At 33.3% G+C, this 22,201-nt stretch overlaps 1 protein-coding gene across 1 annotated transcript; it reads right to left on the bottom strand.

Moving 5' to 3' along the window:
• Positions 1 to 895: 895 nt before the first annotated feature.
• Positions 896 to 17,317, bottom strand: LOC125193266 (DNA-directed RNA polymerase III subunit 2-like). The gene is made up of 36 exons (XM_048091037.1): positions 16,991 to 17,317; positions 13,140 to 13,208; positions 12,670 to 12,718; positions 11,811 to 11,853; positions 11,587 to 11,705; positions 11,419 to 11,511; positions 10,820 to 10,886; positions 10,645 to 10,735; positions 10,453 to 10,505; positions 10,160 to 10,241; positions 9,922 to 10,057; positions 9,160 to 9,262; positions 8,964 to 9,074; positions 8,713 to 8,772; positions 7,874 to 7,942; positions 7,686 to 7,784; positions 7,132 to 7,191; positions 6,955 to 7,050; positions 6,751 to 6,849; positions 6,552 to 6,662; positions 6,351 to 6,470; positions 5,649 to 5,729; positions 5,435 to 5,566; positions 5,300 to 5,344; positions 4,517 to 4,594; positions 4,309 to 4,448; positions 4,120 to 4,210; positions 3,554 to 3,663; positions 3,337 to 3,472; positions 3,124 to 3,254; positions 2,233 to 2,358; positions 2,078 to 2,133; positions 1,900 to 1,970; positions 1,430 to 1,618; positions 1,209 to 1,337; positions 896 to 1,110 (listed from the first exon to the last, which is right to left on the bottom strand). The coding sequence occupies exons 4-36, from the start codon at positions 11,850 to 11,852 to the stop codon at positions 1,060 to 1,062; spliced, it is 3,177 nt and encodes a 1,058-aa protein (XP_047946994.1). The 5' UTR covers position 11,853; positions 12,670 to 12,718; positions 13,140 to 13,208; positions 16,991 to 17,317; the 3' UTR covers positions 896 to 1,059.
• Between the last annotated feature and the right edge of the window lie 4,884 nt (positions 17,318 to 22,201).

The raw sequence follows: 22,201 nt of genomic DNA, 5'->3' as shown, positions 1-22,201 counted from the left end.
ATCATTCTATGTTATTAGTTTGTACTCTGATGAGATAATTGAAAAAAAAAACCCATAACTTAATAGCCTAATTTCGAACCTTGTATCATTATTTTGACTAAACTTAGTGATTTGAATAACTATTTTCTTTTATTTATAACAATTCTATTTATTTTTAGTTCATGCAAAATCTTACTACTATTGTGCAAGTGAAAATGGTAGATCATCCATCCACGTGTACGCCATGAAAGGTGTTACACAATACAAGTAGATGATTTTCTTGCTTATTCATTGAGAAGATTAATGTCAATAAACAGAATTATAGTATTAAAATTACAGAAGCTAAGGGAACTAGAAGGATAAACATACACGGTAGTTTTATCACCAAAACTAAACAAAAAACAGACACAAACCAGAGAACATTCTATGTGCGACTAGTTTAATTAATTTTGGGAATACTAGAATCTTGATGATCATGCTCAGATACTGGATTTTATACCACATTTTACTCAGAGTCATTGGACCTCCCAACTAACCTTTTCTCAGGGGATGGAAATAAACTAAGCATACAGCATTAACCAACTTTCCAATTCTGCAGATCAATTTACAGAGCAGTCATCCTTTGACGTAATACCTGTGATCAGCATCATATCCATCTCTTTGGGGGTCTAATAATGCGATCAGATGTGCGATTTTCATACTTCTTGTTAAGTAGCGCCAGAACACATTCCAAACATATATCAGAATTTTCTACAGAAACCACAGGAAGACGCATACAGAAAGTGCTACTAATCTGTTGGCCAGAACACATTCCAAACATATATCAGAAATTTTCTACAAAAAGCACAGGAAAGCATCATATCCATCTCTTTGGGGTCTAATAATGCGATCAGATGTGTAATTTTCATACTTCTAGTTAAGTGCTACTAATCTGTTGGCCAGAACACATTCCAAACATATATCAGAATTTTTTGAGTGTGCCCTTATGAATGGGGTGTCTCATTTGCACAGAACCTACCCAAAAAAATTTGCATTGGGTTTTAAGTTCACAAAATTTTCCTACATACAGTGACGCCACATTCACGCTTCTTTTAATCTCAAACAAGGCACGATGTTCATCGACTGGAGCTCCTGAGCCACATACAAAAACCCATGGTATTTATTATTTATATGTGTTCAAAGCTTATTCATAATGAAAATTTACACAAAAAAAAAACAACCATTATTACCTGGATCAGAAGCTTGCAAGCATATGGAATTGTTATGGTGGACATATTCTTCCCATTCTTGCACATTGAACACATCCCTGTTTTAAGCTTCTCGCTGTAATACCCTATTAGCCCACACTTCTGGCATACCTGCATCACGATTTGGTAACGTCAGTTCGGAATGCACCGGTTGTAGACAAAACGGTGTTAACGAAATTGAAATAGAAGATATTACAGAATACCTGAATTTCATAAGGATCACTTGAGAGCATCAAGCGCTCTTGGATTAACATACTTGCTCCAAACGCAATCAAGCAATCCCGGTCCATTTCACCCACTCTCAGACCTCCATTTCTACTCTTGCCTTGTGTGGGTTGTCTAGTAAGTATAGTACGTGGCCCGTTACCTCGAGCATGCATTTTATCAATGACCTTTCAAAGTTTTAAAGTTATAGTTAGCATATTACACAGAATGTCATAAACAAACCTTCAATCTAGTTAAACAATACACTTAGGAAGTGTTTGGTTTATAAATGATAAGATGTGATTAAATCAAAACACAAGGCCAAAAATAACTTTACAATTATAAAGTAAACAAGTCCAAATATATAAAGGAATGTAAGAGTCACGTTTAGTATTAAAAAACTATTTACATGATTAAATAACAATTAAATAATCTTTTTCTATATGCACAGTCGAGAAAATAATCATACCATGTGTTTCAACTTTTGGTAGTAGATGGGACCCATGAAAATATACGCCTGCAGTGGCTCACCAGTGATGCCTGCAAAAGAAATACTATAAGACAAACATTTACCTAAGCACCTCAAGATTCAAGAACACAATACATGGATGTTCTTTCACTTAAGTAAAAATGTACAATAGAAATACCTGAGTAGAGAAAGTCCTTCCCATCGTAGCTGAAACCGTGCTTCACAAGGGTTTCACTGATAAAAATGTTAGTGAAACAGGAGAAAAATGAATGAAATGCAGACATCTGAAGATAAGAAAAAATGGAGTTCTTAAAGGTAAGCAGCATTTTGTACCCTATAGCCTCAACATTATCTGCGTGACCACTGCGCTCCCCAAATGCACTGCCATAATGAAACTTTGTACAACAACTGCCAGCCTTGCTACCAAGAAGTTCTATCATCGTCCCGACAGTCATATGTCTGATAGTACACAGCATAATAATGTAGATTAATGCATTATTAGAGATTCTAATTTTCTATCACAAGCTATCAAAAAGAAGATGATCACAATATACAGTGTAGGCTTTAGCATCCTCTAGATATTTGCACATTTTACTGCTCTAACATGGACCATTATCACTTTTGAGATAACTGACAATTTTGCAACATCGCCTCAGATTACCAGATTAAGTCATCTATACACACATAGATGCAGATATATATACAAATCTGTGCGTGTAATCAAACTATATTTTTCATGAACACACTTCACTAGACGCACAAAGTTACACTCATAGTGAAACTGCAGTCGGAAAAAGAAAATATTTTATCCAACTAGAAGATGCATCGACAGTATATTTGAACCTGAACTCCGGTGCTTATTTCTTATGCACGATTTAACGTGTTTATGCATGTGTAAGTCATATTTTTGTGCCAAGCTCAATTCTCACAAATATTTTTCAATCTCGCCGGATCCTTTCCGTATATATACACATACATATTATATATGTGTCACTTTAGCAATTCATGAACTTTGTATACCAAAATATTGATTTAATAGTAACAATATCCATACCCTACCAGAATTTTCCATTCCAATGGTAACCCTCCACAGCACATAGGCTTATTTTATAAACATCTTAGCTTTTATTTGAGGATTGGGGTTGTTATACAGCAAGCTTTACTTCAGCAGTCAACACACTCAAGTACAAGATTTAATAGCTCAAGCAGATAGTAATTTCTTACCCTGGAAAACCATGAGGATTTATGATTAAATCCGGACATACTCCACATTCAGAAAAAGGCAAATCTTCCTGCTGAAAAATGGCGCCACAAACTCCTTTTTGCCCATGACGGCTACTAAACATGTCACCAACCTATGTAAAAGTTTTTTATTTAATGATGATGCTTGAAAGCACTTGTGATCTAAAAAATCATCAGTCCAAAAGATTTTACTACCTCTGGTCTACGAGTAGAACGAATCATATATTTGATACATAAGTTGCCATCCTCGTCAGTGCAGAGTGCCACTCTATCCACGACAGCTGTATCTCCTTCAATACCTTTGTATGTTTGCTTACTCCACTTATAATGTCTGAAATTACCAATATGCAAAATAAGTTTGCATGATTCTACCGAAGAAATCAGGCCATATTGACTGAGAGTTAAGAAGAACCTATTCAGCTTGGATAGACTCTTTGGGTTTATGGGGGACTGCTTGTTGATATAGATATCACCGTCACGAATTATTTCTCCAGGAGATACTAGTCCATCATCATCCAAAATCTGTGCAAGAAGAATATTCAGATGCAGGGTTATGGTTTCTGATTGTCTAAAAGTCTCAAGAAAATGTTATATGAAGTGAAGTCAGAAAAATATTATGAACTGGTACTGAATCTGAGTGATTAAGATAAAGTCCCTAAAGCTCTCAAACCACAGAACATTCTATGTGCGACTAGTTTAATTAATTTTGGGAATACTAGAATCTTGATGATCATGCTCAGATACTGGATTTTATACCACATTTTACTCAGAGTCATGGACCTCCCAACTAACCTTTTCTCAGGGGATGGATGGCATGCTTGGTAGGGGTGATTAACTCATCTAGGGATGGAATTTTATGAACAAAAACATTTTTGTTCATAAAATTCCATCCCTAGATGAGTTATCACCCCTACCAAGCATGCCAACTTTCCAATTCTGCAGATCAATTTACAGAGCAGTCATCCTTTGACGTAATACCTGTGTTTGTTTAGCATCAGATCCATCTCTTCGGGGTCTAACAAGGCGATCAGGATTGTAATGCCTAGGGTCCTTTTTAAGTGCTACTAATCTGTTGGCCAGAACACATTCCAAACATATATCAGAATTTTCTACAGAAAGACACCTTAAACTGATAGTTAAAAATTAAGTATGGATATAGGCATGTACTTTTTCATTACAATGCATCGACCAAAACCGCGATCCAATGATGACTTATTCATTACAATTGCATCCCCTGTGTTATATCCACTATAGCTCATAACTGCAACAATTGCATTCTGTCCAGCACCTAATTTATCATAGGAGACCTGAGAAGAATTCATTAGTTGTGTGCTCACTACTTCCATATTACAAAAGGCAAATCAGATCCACTAACCATCTTAATTGTTCGTGTAGTTAGTAATGGTCGTTGTGGATAAACTAAGAGGTGCATTAAATTGTCAAACCTACACAGCTGCAAAGATAAGCAATTTCGCATAAGGTGTTGGGCAAGCATGTTAGTGTTTCGTTTCAGCAGACAGAATAAATTAGTTGCTTTAAACAAAACATCTCAACTTATGAGTTATATTGTTCCGAACTAGATGTCAACGGGAAGCACAGCAATAAGAATCCATGTATAAACAATGAGAAGAGGTGAGATTCATATTTGGTATTAGCAATCAAAACAGTCGACCTACGGGATGATATTTTGCTAGAGCCGGTGGAATAATCTAAGATGCCTAATCAAGGGTGTCTGAATCACTCCACGGCACCAGAAGACAGAAGTAATAGCGGGTGTTGTTTAAAATATAACAAAAGTTCAACGTGTGGTAGTCTTCTCTAGTCCATAGATCACAGGGACCAATATAAGCCATCTACAAGGAGTTTGAAGACCATGTTGTTACACAAGCAAAAATTGTAATCTACTCATTTCTTTCATTTTCCGAACAAATGCATGTAAACCAAACAACATCCATCAAGAATCTGGCCATTATGTGACAAAGTAACAAAGAAGAGAAAGCCATGTAAGTATGTAACAACACGGTCTTCATGTTAAGTAGCTTACCTGATTATATGCAATACTATACAGCTTAACTAACAAGACGAGTCATGTTAAAGTTCCAAAAATAGTAACTCCATACAACTTAACTAACAAGACGAGTCATGTTAAGTAGCTTACCTGATTATATGCAATATTGCCCATAGCTTGCTTCCCAATAGAACACTTCAAAATTTAGCAATGCGCATAATTAATTAGATAGTAAACTTGGAAAGAAAGAAAGAAAGAAAGAAAGAAAGAAAGAAAGAAAAGTACCTGATACATAATTCTTGATGAGTGGTTATGATGAGGATAAGGTATCAATCCAGCAACCACGCCGAACATGGTAAAAGATTCTATTTCAATATGGGTTGTTTCTTCTTTAGCAACCTCTTCATGTGAGGCGATCTAACAACGGTGTATAGGTAAGAACGCTACGATGGGGAATCTAAAAGCTGAACAAATCTAATAAATAGAGACAGGTGCGCACCAAAGCATCGTTCTCCTCATTTACATCAAGGTATTCAATCAAGCCTTCTTTCAGGAAACTCTGAAAGTTGCGGACTCCACGCTTCATCCAAACAAAATTTTCAGCACAGTGATCGAAATCATATAAGTAATATAAAGAGCATCAGAACAGTGATCAAAATCATATAAGTAAAACCTAAAAATTAGATCATAATAATGCTTTTCTCCTTCTATTTCTGATTATTATGTTCTAATTACAGACTTAGAGCAAGAGTCTTTCTCCACTCCCCACAAAGAGAGGATAAAAGAGAAAAATGGAAACAAAACTTTTCAGTTTGTATTGACATATTCTGCATGCATTATAGTAACTACCTACAAGTAACAAATTTCAAATCAATAGATATGCTTGATAGAAATGTCTGAGACATCTTTGTAAAGTAAAGCCCAAATTAGAATTTTGATCACGGGGCATTTACAAGCTACATAGCCTACATTACAGTAGTTTTCAGAATCAAAATTCTCTCCCCAACCAATGAAAAATCAAAATGCAAGGCACTTTGTAAGTCAGGGATTGTAGATACCCCTAGTTCCAATAAATTATTTCACATCCAAGGTGCTAAAGGATAATTTATCTGTGATTGTTTAGGTGGGGCCTGAATATGATGTGATCTTTGGCAACAACAAACTCAAAAGCTGAATCACAGATCAAGTTAGAGCTGAGTACCTGAACCATGAGAGGGCCTGTATCTTCTTCACCAACCGTAACATGCGCCATCAGTGCCAGATTCTTCACCAATCCACAAGATTCACCTACTGGAGTATCACAAGGGCAAAACATCCCCCACTGCAGATGAAGTCTTTCAGTGACTCAAACAAGATACTAAATGAATAAAATACAGAATGACTCTGAGAGTTATCAGTTCACCTGGCTGGGGTGTAAAGCTCTAGGGTCAGTGACGTGTATAGATTTTTCAAATACTGGAGCGATCCTTGTCATGTGCCCCATAGTTGCTATGTATGAGAGTCTAGATAAAACCTGTAAAAGTAACCAAAAGAGACAGCATAAGCGATATTAACTACAATCATCAAGACGAACATGGATAAACATCCAATGTCATGCACACCTGTGACACGCCTTTCAAGTTCATCCCGGACTTGAGTTTCCAATTTCCAGTAGAAAGAGCTGTTTCTAGACCAATAGTTATGTTGTGAGCATGTACATGCTGGAAGCACGCAATAATGGTTAGAAATTGGAAGTTAAGTTTTAAACATTTATCAAGACCTTACTACAATGTAATGATATCTTAGCTATAGCCATTAGGACAAACCTGGGTAATGTCAAATGGAGGAGATGTCTTAGTTTTTTTGTTTAAGTGGACTCCAATTGCTTTATGGGCCCTTTCATTCATTGACTGGAATAAGTCCTAGAATACAAATCAAAGAAAGAGAGTTTACCAGATTTATCATATAAGTGGAATATTTTAAAGATAAGAACACTTGCATACCTCAAAAAGTGATGATAGCAATGGGCCAGATAGCGCCAGTCTTTTATTGCCCACATAATCCTGGAATGAACAAATGACAATACTAAAAAATGGCACAAAGAGGCTCTTCTGAAATATACAATGGAACAATAATAAAGGTTAAATTCCTCAAATATTATCTCTGCTCCAACAAAACAAAGAATAACAGAATAGCAAGATGGTCAGAGTCCAGTCACTAACAATGTGTGATACAAACAGTGAAACAGCTACACAAGAAATAGAAATATCTTGATTGCTCCTCTGGGTTAGTTGGTTCTTTCTAAAGATAATCACAGAAAATAGCTCATGAAGTATCTAAGAAAATGTCCAAAGGAGTGCACGAGAAAGGTTGTAATCATAATATGAGCCTAAATATGCACTGATGTCTCTCAATCATAAAATGTTTGAGCAAAGACTGAATATCCAATTCAGTAATCAGAATTTAAGTTAAAATACGATGACTGAATAATTTGTTATCCCCCCACACTAGTAGAACAGAAAATAGACACATCAAGTAATAGGGATGGATAGAGCACCTTATCATCCAATGTATCTTCGTCTAATATTACTTTAAACATGCGTCTCAGCATTAGAGCAACATGTATGCATTTTGGGCGTAAATCGTTTTTATGCTCCTGTGAGAAGGGGTATTTTAGGTTGGAGAGGTATAGAAGCGGGATGGGTCTACATTGGTACATTCAATAAAAGATTCAAATGAACGTACCAGAGGAACCTTGGCAAGAAATTTTTCTTGGAGAATCTTTTCAAGTGTATTAAATCGAGGATTCTTAACCTACAACAGGAAACAATAACATTAGTGCTAAATATCTAGATAATAATATACGATTGAGTATTTGAAGGATAAGATGGCCAAACAAGTTCAAAAATAATTAATTATCAAGGCAAATGATAACTATTCATCCTATCTTTCAAAGTAAACAGCCCCTTAGCAAAGTAGTTATCAGTTACATTACACTCATTCATATCAAATACAAGTGAGCTTTAACAATGCCCTAGGATTTAAAATGTCGCATCTTCATGTGCAAAACATGATTATGAATGCATAATGCACATACATGATACATGCACATGTGGCACCCTGTTTCTGTTTTTACAACATCTGCCACCATTATATTCAATACTCCATTATAAACATCTATCTACAACTCTAGACTGAGCCACCAGCTAGATGAACAACTAAGATTAGAGCAATTAAGGTGTGTCAAGGCAATTCACATATTGATATTCATCCCGTTATGTTTCAATCGTTAGTAACTACCCAAAGTATCTCCAAAATATCTCGAAAAAGAAAAGAAAAGGCTCATCAAAAGAATAAAAAGTCATTGCAACAGAATAGCTTATAGCATAGCTTCTTCAAGAGCTTTATGTTGCAAACATGATTCAAATGAAATGATCGATATACACATTCGCAGTTTCGTGATCTAATTTATGCATATAAATGCTTGATTATTTTTATAAAGCAATTGCCTATCAGTTCAGATTTTCTCTTCTCAGTAATTTGGAAAAAGAAAAGAAACAAGTGAACACTTCAGCGATCAAAACCTTTCGGCGAAGAAAGTTCACGGCCTGAGTTCGTGTATGTACACCTTCCTTCTCACTCTCCTGGAATCAATGCATGATATACTTATGTAAGTACATATTCAGAATGTGGACAGTACAAACAACATTACTGAGCATTGAAGCTTAGCAGTTAAGGCTCTCATATATCCAATTTCTGTTGCATTAGAAACAATCCCAGGCTAAGTTTAAGTAAAGAAAGACCAGAATTATCAGAAGAGTACTTCAGTCTATACCAAAATAGAAGGCTCTAGCAATATTTTGTATTTTTTGTGGCTCCCAATCATCCGGACAAACTCCTCATTATCTTCCATACCCATAGCTTTCAGGACTATGATAATGGGAACCTACAAATATGACAAGGATATAGGAAGTGCAACACTCAATACAATTTCCGGTTTGTAAATGCAACATTCAAAGAGTAAGGTCAACCTTGGTTGTAAACTCATTCAGGTAAAGATATATCATCTCTTTCTCAAGCCTTATGATATTAGTGGTTCCGGTTTGGAAAAGGCTTGTAACAGATGCTTGCATACTGAAATGAAAAGGAGCTAGGAATTCAGTCGGAGAACACAACAATCACAAGATGGAAATGAAAGTTATTACAAAGCTCAGTTGTTCTATTTTTTCTTATCTTTTGAATATCCTTAATCAAGCCACCAGGATATGTTGACACAATATTTTTCAGAACATCCAACAATAAAGTTGCCACAATAGTAACAAATTACTACTTCAAAATATGTGATTATAATCAGTCAATGCTATTAACAAGCACTGAGGGCAGTCCACAGTCAAGATCTATTTCCCATTGCAACTTGTCTGCTATCATCTGAAGTATATGATAGATAGGATGGAACAGATGGATATCAAGTTTTATTCCATATATAATTCAATGAAATGTCCTTTCGTGTAGGACAATGTTATCACTCTCGTATGGCAGCTTATGGCATTTCGCCTAAAAACTGCAACAGGGAAATAGCGTATTCATATGGAGGGATATGGAAGTCAATAATCAAATAATAAAATAACACTTATACATTTATATATAATTCAAAAGTTAGAAAATAATAAAGTATAACATCTAATCTAAAATTCTTAAAACAAAGCATAAATGCAACTCATGGCTACATGTTTCTTGCATAACGCCCCATTTGTAAATCCAGTACACACCACGTACGATTGAGCATGTTGAACCTCAGAACAAGATCCCATTCTCCAATCAAGCATAAGTACACCATGTACGACAGATGGAATTGAGCACGTTGAACCTCGCAACAAGATCCCATTCTCCAATATACAGAGACTATTCTAGCTATTAATCTTAGGAAATCTGAAACATTATGTTTATTGCTTCAAACTACAGTATGCATTTATAAACTGCTAGTGCTGTTAAGGAAAATAAACATAAAACATTTCAAAACCGCCTATCAAATATAAAAAACATCTCGCCTTCCTTTTTGATAAGTTTCAACGACTATATTGTTCTCCGCGGGTAGTTCATGCATCAAAATAACCTGGGAGAATAGATGGAAAATAAACACAGTTAAAAAATTGATGATCTTAGAAAAATACGATCAATCCAATAAGCAAATTGCAATGCCTCAAACTAAACCTCTTAAAACTAAATATCCTTAGCCACGGTGATGGACAAAACCCATGGATTACTGTCATTACAAGTACACTTGTCATCAAGAGAGAAAAAGGTCATGATGTGACAAATATCACCTTTTCTGCTCCTTTAACTATAAAATATCCTCCAGGATCAAGTGGGCATTCACCTGAGAAACAGATGCACTCATTAAAATGAGGAAATGCAAAGGAAATGCAAAGATGAAAAGATAATAGTTCCAGCTCTCAGATATAATATGAAGTATGAAATAAATAAATATCAAATAGCAAAGCCTTAGGATATTATACCATATCTGACAAGTTCTTCTTCACCCTTCCCATTCAATACGCAACAGCAACTCTTTAGCATGATAGGCAATCTCCCAATTAAGAATTGGTTCTGGAAAATTTAGCATAAATAGTTAGTGTGCATATACCGTTGATCCTAAAAATAACATTCCACATCCATAAAGCATGAATTCACCATCTTTTGGATTGATTGATTGCCTCCATTCTTATACTCTATCTTCGCATATATTGAAGCAGAATAGCTGCCAAATTAAATAAAAATGCATAAGCTGAGAATTGTGGTGTGTGCTAAAGTCAATTGGCAGTTAATTTTTTGAAAAAACATATCAAAGGAATGTCTCAAGCTAGCTCCCTAGATTATTAAAAGGTGCAGGGAAGATGAAATGAAAGAGGATAGAGCAGAAGAGAACCCTGGTTGCTAAATTCAAGTTGCATAATAGCAGTTAATAGCGAACATGATTGTGTCGCGGCAACCATAAGGTAGCTTTGGGGTGTAATAGTTGAGTAATAGAGGTTGCCACGAATAAATTATTGCATAAAAATACTCCTATTTCATATTTTCTGCATAAACTTTTAAAGATGAGCTACAAGCTGAATGCCAAAAGGATAGCGTGATATCTAGATCTTTATGTCTAATAAAAAAACCTATCACTAATAATTTATAAACATGCCCTCTGATAATTTCCCAAAAGGTTTATACTGGGACACACCTATTCGATTATGTTGCAAGATAAAAAGTAGAAGCAACTTTGAGAAGATGCATAGGGGACTCACCTATGGTCGGAAAGACGACACCTCTGGGGGTCTAGCAGATCTGTGACACCATTCCGCATGATTAATGGTTCACTAATGAAAACATCATTGTATCTGCAGCAAAGAAAATAGATTGTAAAATATGTAAAGAACAAACTATAGTAAATCTGGCACAAATAATTTTTTCACCTCAAGTAAACCTCTGGGAACTTATCATGCTTGATGATCTTCTCTTTAACAATCGACTTTATTTTAGTCCGTACAAAATGATTGAAGGAGTCCAAATGTACTTGGACAAGGCCTCTATTCTACATATAGACATCAGCAGCCAAAACACAAAAAAATCAGTGAAGAAAAAATTAGTGAGAAAAAACTCAACAAAGAACATAAACAATGATGAAAAAGGATCATACCTTCAAATACTCAGAGACTAAATCAGGCTTATCCACAGCCATCCTGTACTATCAAACTGCTATTTACAATTCACTTTTTTAAAAACTCCAATAATAAAATTAAATACCTGTGTTAAATAATCTAATCTAACATATACTTAAAAGCTGGGTTTATTGGGGGGATCAATACTATACTTAAAAACTGTGTTTTTAAGGGTCTTTATCACAGTTTTCAAATTTAACTTTTGGAGGGAATTGTGCAAACGCAATCAGCCAACCACTCTTTACATTGCTCTCATTTTTATTTATTTATTTATTGACCATTAGTTAAAATGACAGCATTAACTTTATACATAAAACCAGGAGTAAATAGAGTCCATCTATGTTGTAAAGCTGATTAAACATGAAATCAAACATATAAACATCACATCATAACAAGACTTTCCAAAAAAAAACTGTAGGATTTACCCAACCCAATAAAAACTGACGGTTTTTCCAGCGAAAAAAAAATGCAGGATTTCACCCTAATAAGGGAGAGTCTTGGAGCTAAAACATTGGGGGACTCAGTTCAATCATAGAACCAAAAATTTAAAATTCAAATTATAAGAGACAATATAGATAGAAGTTACCCATTATTCTTAATGTAACTCATTAATATCTCACTATTTATCTTAATAAATAGACCATTATATATTTTGCAGATAGTTAAGGTGAAATCTATTAGATATACTTTTTCACTATTTTTTTCTTTCAATTTTCTTTCTCTCAAATTTACTGTTTTCCAGTTCTAGTTTGTTGTATTTTTTTAATATTGTATGCACCTAACTATTACATATAGTGCTGCATATAAAAATACATCAATATTAGATGAACTACTCACACAATATCTTCCCTCTTTAAGTCTTTATGCAGATATCTGTAACAGACCACTGCACACAAAAAAAAGGAGGATATAAGTTGAGAAATTAATACAAGGAAGGAGAATTATAGCAAACAGCGAAAGAACAGGTTAATTGTATAAATGACTCCAATATTTTATAATGATATTACCCTGTAAATTTTAACTATATATCCTTCATTACAAACTAACAGAGTAATCTCTTTTTTCATCATCTTAAACTCTGATATCAACAGTATACCTGGTGAATAATGTGCATTTTAAATAATTTAATATTTTTTTATTTTAGAAAATGCAGCTACGTTTTTAATACCAGTGGTTAATATCAATATAATGATACTGATATTTATAACTTTTAAATCAGAGCAACAAATTAAATACAATCTGTTATTTGCTAACATTGTTCATATAAACAGTTTTTTTATTTTTTCTAATAACGATGATAGTGTTACCAGAAAAGATGACACACCCCCGATCTTGTTTGAGAAGCTACACCGACAGCTTTTATCGACAAATCAAATCTGCATTCAGCAAAGGGAGGAAAAGAAGTTGAGATTTGATGATAAAATAAGCCATTGAAATTTAACAACTAAGAAGTTCTCAGAAATCAAATCTTTGAGGGCAAATACCGTTGATATTGTAAACACTTTGAAAAAACATTCATGAACAATAACAGATACATGAAATAAGTGTCTACAAAAGAATTAAAATATTTTATAGACAAAAAGCAAAATGAGAATAATTATATAAATCAACTAAATAAAATCTATACGAAAAGCTATTGCACATTTCAATTAATATAAATATTTTGGTTCGATTAAATAAAGGAATTACGGTTAGATCAATCGTCATCCCAAATAATTTAAAACGATCTGGAGAAAAAAAATACTCAACTGATCTTCGTATAAGAAAAATTCCAACAATCAATGCATTAGAGATATTGATGTTTTTAGTAGGCATTTTCTCTCCAAAATACAACAAATACCTCCAAATCGATGCATGAATAAACGAAAAACGAACATAAGAATGAAATACAAAAATATGAAACATGAAGGGATAGCCTATAAGGAACAATGGACAAGATTGTACAGAAACGAAGGCGAGCGGCAGAGGCCAGAGAGAGTTGGGAGACGGAGAGACGGAGAAAGCGAGTTGGGAGACGCGGGAGAAATTTAGGGAGCGTTCGATTTGACTGGATAAATGAAGTCCCTCTCTATATAAGGTCCATTTTAGGGTTGAGAGATACAAGCCCTAATCTTAATATGGGCCTGATTAAAAGAAATATGCGAAATTGAATGTTTCTCTGCTAAAATAACGAATCATCTATACATCTACACATCTACACAATATATAAAAGCAGAGTTTTGGGATATTAAAAGCAGAGTTTTGGGATATTTAGAGAAATAAGAAGAGTTTCGAGGGTATTTAGGAAAATGTTTTTTAAAAATAAATACTACTATTATTTAATTAAATATATACATAAATATTGAAGACAACGTGTTTAAGTTTAGAGTCAATTATTTAGTTTCATAAATAATGGATAAGAGTTAGTTATTTAATTTCCAGAGTTAGTGGATTAGTGGTAAAACTAGTGGCAATGTGGCATGTTTCTCACGTATGATTAAATGGAGCTAGCAAATGAATTGCAAATTCAGATAACAAACCAACTTCCACCACTCACGTTGAGAAATAAGAGAAGGGTTAGAGAAAGATCTGAAATTTTTCTACATAATTGGGAGAAATCGGGGTGCCAACAAAGGGTGCAGTAAGAATCGGTGAAGAATCAGAGGATTTATTAAAGATAAGCATAAAAGCAAGGCCTTGCAAGTCTTTAAGGTGTAAGTGACGTATGTTTTGAAATGTTGAGTTTAATTATGTGATTTTTTTTCCCCTTTTCTTCATGTACTATTGTGAAGTGTTGAATGTATAATTTTTTCATGTACATGGTATGGATGGTAGCTCTTATTCATTTGTCTTTCATGGACATGGTATGGATGGTAGCAGCTAGGAAGTAGGCGATGCGGGTAAACTATTAGGGTATGAAACCAGTTTTTTTTTTTTCCTGACTAAATGCATGTGTATTGATATCAGTTGTATATTCCATGCTATTTTGTTGTATTTTTGTTGATGGTTTTGATCGATTTGGCTATCTTCTAATATATATTTATACATTATTTTTATTGACATGTGTTTGTGATTGATTTTTGTAATATAGATTTAAAAGTGATTAAAATAATATGTGATTTGTGTGCAATTTTTAGTTTATAAACTTATTTTGTTATATGAGTTTTTATTGATACAATAAATTGCTATTGTATAAATTTGTGGTTTTAAAACTTGAAATAATAATATTATTTCTCATTCGTGTATGTGTTATTTTTTTTCCTTTGTTTGATTTTATATTTTTTAATAGTTGTTTTTTATTTGATTATATATGATTTTAGATTTCATGCCATGATATTTTTATGAATTTATAAAATCATTTTACAGTATAAAATAAGTTTAAATAAAAGAAAACGGGTCGTGCATCGCACGTGGGTGATACTAGTATATATAAAAGGCGAGTTTTGTTTTTTTTTTTGAATTATATGCTATGTTCTTATTCTGAGATATTTATAAGTTATGGACCAATTTGAATATTTTAAATAACTCTCATGAATATTTATTTAGATATTTTAATTAATATTTGACTAATTCTTAAAACACTACAATGATTCATTGGTGGTTACAGATATTTAAATAAAATAATGAGCATTTAACAAATTTTGTAACCTGATCTTTAATTTATGATGTTTTAATTCCATGATCTCTCATGTACTAATTGTTTACCTATAAAAGGCATAGAGTTGTGGATAAAATACACACTAACAAATATTTTTCATTGCTCGATTTTGGAGCGCTCTCAACATTTTATTGCACATTTTAGGAACATTGTATTGCTCGATTTTGGAGCGCTCTCAACATTTTATTGCACATTTTAGGAACATTGTATTGCTCGATTTTGGAGCCCCATCAAGTTTATAAGTGTCTAGCAGGTTTGAGATGTTATATACGGTAGGAGGAAGTCGTTTCATCCTTGGGGAAAATACGTCAATCCGAGAGCACTAAACGTGATGTAATTTATCTATTTTATTGCACATTTTAGGAACATTGTATTCCTCGATTTTGGAGCCCCATCAAGTTTATAAGTGTCTAGCAGGTTTGAGATGTTATATACGGTAGGAGGAAGTCGTTTCATCCTTGGGGAAAATACGTCAATCCGAGAGCACTAAACGTGATGTAATTTATCTTGTGGAAAGAGGGTTTTTCTTAACTGATTTTCATTGTAATTTTCATTTCATTTATTGTTGTTTTTTTTTCTTTGATTACAATAGTTAGAGTACCACGTATATATAGTTCCAAAAATTTATCCCAATATTTCTTATAGTTCTTAGAGAGTGAAGAATTGTAACATCCCTAACTTAAATATATCTTCATCTTTACACAATTTATTATTCTTACTAGAAAAATATGAAGGATTGTTTTAAACATATTTTTCAAAAATATCAACACTTAATATAATCTCTTTATCATTGTCCAAATTATTGTGTTTGTCTTAATTCCATTTTAAATATGTTTAATTTAATATCTTTAGGTATAAAATGAATTGGGGAGTATATATTTATTGAATTTTTATTATATAGTAGTTTATTTTTCTATTTTAAATCTTATATAATTATATTGTTTCTTATTTTATTTAATCGATTAACAATTTAAAATCGTATTAAAAAAATATTCCGTCGTGCATCGCACGTAGGTTAACACTAGTAACTTATAATATTCAAAATATCAAAATTATGACCACAAAAAATTCAGATGATAAACTACACGAAAATAACATTGCACTGATTGGTTTAGTTATTATTATTATTATTATTATTATTATTATTATTATTATTATTATTATTATTATTATTATTATTATTATTATTATTATTATTACATATATAAAGTGGGTGGTTTAGGAAAATTAACAAGAATGCCTTCGTAATTATATTTAATTTAAATTCATATAATATCTTTTTAATCACTATTAAATTAAGATGATACTATTAGTTATAAGAATATAAAAGACCAAAAGTCTCCAATGTATTAAATCAACGCATGAATTATTATTTTAGGCTCCAATGAACTTAAATATACAAGGCATTAAATAACATGGGAGGATAATATAAATTCACAACAAGAACAAAATCAAAATTACCCAAATCACTGGAAAAATCTAAAAGGTTAAAAGGTGAAAGCTTTAGAAATGTGAGCTTACTGTTATCCCATGATGCGGCTGTGCAGGTGGGCTAGCGCGACGGTTGAGGAAGGCGAGGCGGCGCGATGGTGGAGCAGCGAGAGAAAACGTGGGATCCGGAACGAGAGAGATGGAAGGACAGTTGAGAAGAAGAAAAAGAAGAGACATGAGAGAGAAAAGGATAGGAAAGAGAAATCCAGCGGGGCAGCACAGTGGAGTGGTGGAGGAGCGACCCGACAGGGCGTAAGTAGCAGCGGCGAGCGTGGCGAGGAAAGGCATTCCCGCCGATTGAGAGGGGGGGAGGGAGAGAGGGAGGCGGCCTGTATCATGTAGGGTTTGCAGGGAGTATTATCTTATATAGGAGTATATTACATATGTTTAATTTGATTAATATACGTAGTATATAATTTTAAAATAAATTTTAATAATTAAGTAATTATATTTATATATTAACTTTTAATTTTCCTTCTATTTATGTTAAAGTTGAAATTTGAGCATCTCCAACTATTACACTAAACTCAAACCTATTTTATACTATTATTTTGTTTTATTTAGTTATTTAATAGTTTATGTATTTAATAAAATTGTTTTATTTATTTCAGCCATAATATTATGTAATTTGGTATATTATGTACAATGAAGTATAAAGTATTAAGTTTAAAGTATTATGTACAATCCAAAATTTAATTTGTATTCGTTGTTGTTTCCTTGTGGGGAGTATGGTTACACTAAATTTATAGTGTGTCTATTGGCCTGGTGGTGGTGGCGATTTGGTGATCGTCGCCGGTTTTTCGGCGGGATGGAGTGTAGATATGGGTGCTAGGGTTTTCGTCTCCCAAACGGCGCGTCGGTGGGTTATGATTGAAAAGGCTTTTATATGCATGTATAATGTTATGGTTTATTTCCTAAGTGTAGTAATTTAATTAGTTAAAGTGTAATTAATTGAATTAATTTGGTACTAATTTAATGTCATATGTTTGGGCTGGTTTTGTGGGCCTTTTAATGCTGAACGGGTCAATTGTATAAATTCGTTTGGGCCACTGATTTTCTATGTTTGGGCATGTTAAATTTTGTTGGCCCTTATTGGTCTTTATAATGTCTATGTAATTACGTAGTTATGTGGTTATAAATATATTATTTGCATTAAATCCTTAATATTTTAGATGTATTGTACAATTTGGAATGTATGTATTTAGTATTTTTAGTTTTAAATGAGTAAATTTTATCTTTCGAAGAAAGTTTTGTTATACATGTATGTTGGTCCAATTTAATAAATCCGATTGGGCCACTTTTATTCTTTGTTTAGGTATTTGTTTTAATTTATATTGGGGTATTTTTTTAGTGTATTGATATTTATAAATGTTATGTAATTTTAATTAAGATTTTTTTGTTTAAGCTATGCCATTAATCACAGATTCATAGTTCCTCCACGTTAACAAACTTCAGGTAAAATTATGCGCTATTAAGATTATCTAGATATTAAACATTCGACCCAAACCAAACCAAAATTCCCAAATTTAGTAAAATATGAACGCAATCTAATTCGATTCCACTATCTCGACTATTCCCAAGGCTTAAACTTTGAATTTCCTCCCTCATGTCCTTTTATACACTATATTTAAGGATCGTTAATAGTAGCTGTATTTTCTTTAAGCAACAGTTTATGATTTATAATTATATAAATCATATACTAAATATAAAATGGTTCATTTGTAATCTTGATAATTTGTTTTATAAATCTTTATAATCTTTTGAATACAAAATATAAATAGTTTCTATTCTTTATTTTCAATAATTTTTATATATTTCCTGTATATTCCTTATTTTCATTTAATTTGTTTTAAATATATTTTCTTATTTTTGAAAATTACTTGGCCCGTGCATAGCACGGGTGGTAGAACTAGTTAGAGCTAAAACTTTTAATTTGCACCCTTCCAAACTGATTTGGCTCGGTGTAAATAAATGGATGCACCACTAAAATGGAGAGACAAGCGTAAGTAGATAAAGAAAAAAGATTAGTGGCGAATTATAAAGTGCGCAGCGGCAACTGGAAACAACCATGTTCGCCCATCACTCGACCGCCAGCATCATTCCGAAAATGATTAAGATCTATTTTTAATTAAGCAGTAAAATGTTTTGGAAAATGATCCTAATATATTGGGTTCTCTACTTTTTTTTGGCTTATAATTATATTGGGTTGTGCTTTATTTTAACTAGTATCACCCACGTGCGATGCACGACCCATTTTCTTTTATTTAAACTTACTTTATAATGTAAAATAAATTCATAAAAATATCATTGTACAAAATCTGAAATCATAAATATTTAAAATAAAAAAATAATTATTAAAAAATATAAAATCAAACAAAGAAAAAAAATAAACAAAAATATATTGATTGGTGATTTTGTTGGGACTACCGCAACGGAAGACACAGAAAACAAACAGGTCCTTAACGGATCTATTTAGGTGATTATGCATTCGACTTCAATTTAATGGAATAAACATAGATCTATAGATATAACATCAAATAAACACATAATCATGCATATTCGATGTAGATTCGATTGTTACCTTATCTTGATCCATCATAGGATCGAAGTTGCTAGCTGCACCACCCGGAGATCCTTGGTTTATCGACCGTGAATCTTCCAACCTATTCCTTTGTCCTTGGTTATTTATCCATGTGGGCGGATCTTGAACAACCAAAATAGTCTTTATGAGATCTAGGGAAAACCAATCACAAACTCAATATTGTCTTGATCTAATCCTATGAATTAGGATAGAACAAGAACAAAACAAAACTCTAATTCTCCCACGTGCCAAGGCACGAAAACTGAGGCAAGGAGAGAGAGAGAGAGCCGGCGACGGCTACTAGGGTTTTGGGGAGGAGTGTTGTGTTGAATGGTGTGCTAGGGTTTCCACATCTCATCACTATTTATAATGGACTTGTTGGGCTAGGATGTGGATCCATGGAATGACTTAAGTGTTGGCTCACCCATTAGATAATTAACTAATTAAATCAAATGACCCATGATTTAATATATTATCAATAGAGTATTATTTTGTTCCACTAAAGAATAATATTGCACTCCCACTTAAATCACCAAATTACAAATAACTTGGGTCCATTTTATTTTATAATATTTCCCGCATTTAAGATTATCTTGATCCATCAATTTAATTCTTTTTTCTGCTACGTGACTAGAATTAAATTAATTCTCTAAATAGTTTTTCTAGTTTGAAACTTTATTTATTATCTGTGGAATAAATTCCAACTGCGCAGTTTTCTGAATAATAAATTTCTTTTTCAAACATCTCTTGGGGATCACCCCTTAGGGATTTAATCATACCACACTGGGCACGCGAATTCTATGAAATAATATTCCAATACCTTCATGTTATTCAATTACTACCATGTTGGGGTTTGTATACTAAAAGATGCTTCGAGCGTACATGCCTTTGTACAGTCAGCTTGTGCATGTATACGAGAAATGCCACGTCCACTTGTTTACCTATTTATGAGAATAAATAATATAATATAATGGTTTATTATTGATATATAATAAACAAGTCTAAGGCTTTTCTAAGAAGGTCAAGTAGGGAAATTCGATGAATCTCCTCATGAGTTTTCCAGTAGGGGACTTGGCCAGATCTAGTAAGAAGAAAAACGTATTCACAACCTAGATAGGCTTTGGCTACCTATTGGTACGGTTGCGGTGTTTGTGATAATTCTCTCTTACCTAAGAAGAGATCAGTAACACCGGTGTGGTAAAGCACTGAAAGAATCTAATGCGAAATGTATTCTTTATTGCCATCTACTGAAAGAATATATTTCAGAAAGTTTAGTATTTTCTAGTCTATGATATTAATATCAATAATATTGCTTATTCAATCAAACGCCACTTTGACTTATCAATATGTGAGAGTTTGTACGTAACTCAAGTTCATGGTATTTTGGGTCGTAGTAATTGAAGAACATGAAGGTATTGGAATATTATTTCATAGAATTCGCGTGCCCAGTGTGGTATGATTAAATCCCTAAGGGGTGATCCCCAAGAGGTGTTTGAAAAAGGAATTTATTATTCAGAAAACTGCGCAGTTGGAATTTATTCCACGAATAATAAATAAAGTTTCAAACTAGAAAAACTCTTTGAAGAATTAATTTAATTCTAGTCACATAGCAGACAAAAGATCTAAATTGATGGATCAAGATAATCTTAAACGCGGGAAATATTATAAAATAAAATGGACCCAAGCTATTAGTAATTTGATGATTTAAGTGGGAGTGCAATATTATTCTTTAGTGAAACAAAATAATATTCTATTGATAATATATTAAATCATGGGTCATTTGATTTAATTAGTTAATTATCTAATGGGTGAGCCCAACACTTAAGTCATTCCATGGATCTCCATCCTAGCCCAACAAATCCATGCTTATAAATAGTGTAAAGATGGGAAACCCTAGGAGGCACTACACACATCACAAACCCTAACCATAGCCGCCATAACCGGCGCTCTCTCTCTCCCTTCTTGCCTCGATTTTCGTGCCTTTGCACGAGGGAGATTAGGGTTGGTTTTTGTTCTTGTTCTATCCTAATTCATAGGATTAGATCAAGACAATCTCGTGTTTGTATTGGTTTTCCCTAGATCTCATATCACTTTTATTTGGTTCTTCGAGATCCGCCCACACGGATGAATAATCAAGGACTAGGGAATAGGTTGGAAGATTCACGGTTGATAAACCAATGATCTCCGGGTGGTGTAGCTAGCAACGTCGATCCAATGATGGATTATGAGGTAACAATCGAATCTACATCGAATATGCATGATTATGTGTTTATTTGATGATATATCTATTGATCTATGTTAATTGCATGAAATTGGAATCGAATGCATAATCACCTAAACAGATCCGGTCAAGGACCTGTTTGTTTTCCGTGTCTTCCGCTGCGGTAGTCCCAACACACCACCCAAGATATCATGAACTTGAGTTACGTACAAACTCTCACATATTGATATGTCAAAAGTGGCGTTTGATTGAATAAACAATATTGATATTAATATCATAGACTAGAAAATACTAAACTTTCTAAATATATTCTTTCAGTAGATAGCAATAAAGAATACATTTCAGATTAGATCCTTTCAGTGCTTTACCACACCGGTGTTACTAATATCTTCTTAGGTAAGAGAGAATTATCACAAACACCACAACCGTATCAATAGGT

The sequence above is a fragment of the Salvia hispanica genome, chromosome 6 (assembly GCF_023119035.1).
Source record: "Salvia hispanica cultivar TCC Black 2014 chromosome 6, UniMelb_Shisp_WGS_1.0, whole genome shotgun sequence".
In the NCBI taxonomy this organism is placed as follows: domain Eukaryota; kingdom Viridiplantae; phylum Streptophyta; class Magnoliopsida; order Lamiales; family Lamiaceae; genus Salvia; species Salvia hispanica.
This window is presented reverse-complemented; position numbering and strand designations above follow the sequence as displayed.

Bases quoted from the DNA above. Each gene is read 5' to 3' on its own strand.
- LOC125193266 (XM_048091037.1), bottom strand. From the start codon at position 11,852: ATGGCTGTGGATAAGCCTGATTTAGTCTCTGAGTATTTGAAG. The intron at 11,512-11,586 runs GTGAAAAAATTA...TCTTTGCTGCAG, and splicing joins TTCCCAGAGGTTTACTTGAG to ATACAATGATGTTTTCATTA. The intron at 10,242-10,452 runs GTGATATTTGTC...CTATTCTCCCAG, and splicing joins TAGTTAAAGGAGCAGAAAAG to GTTATTTTGATGCATGAACT.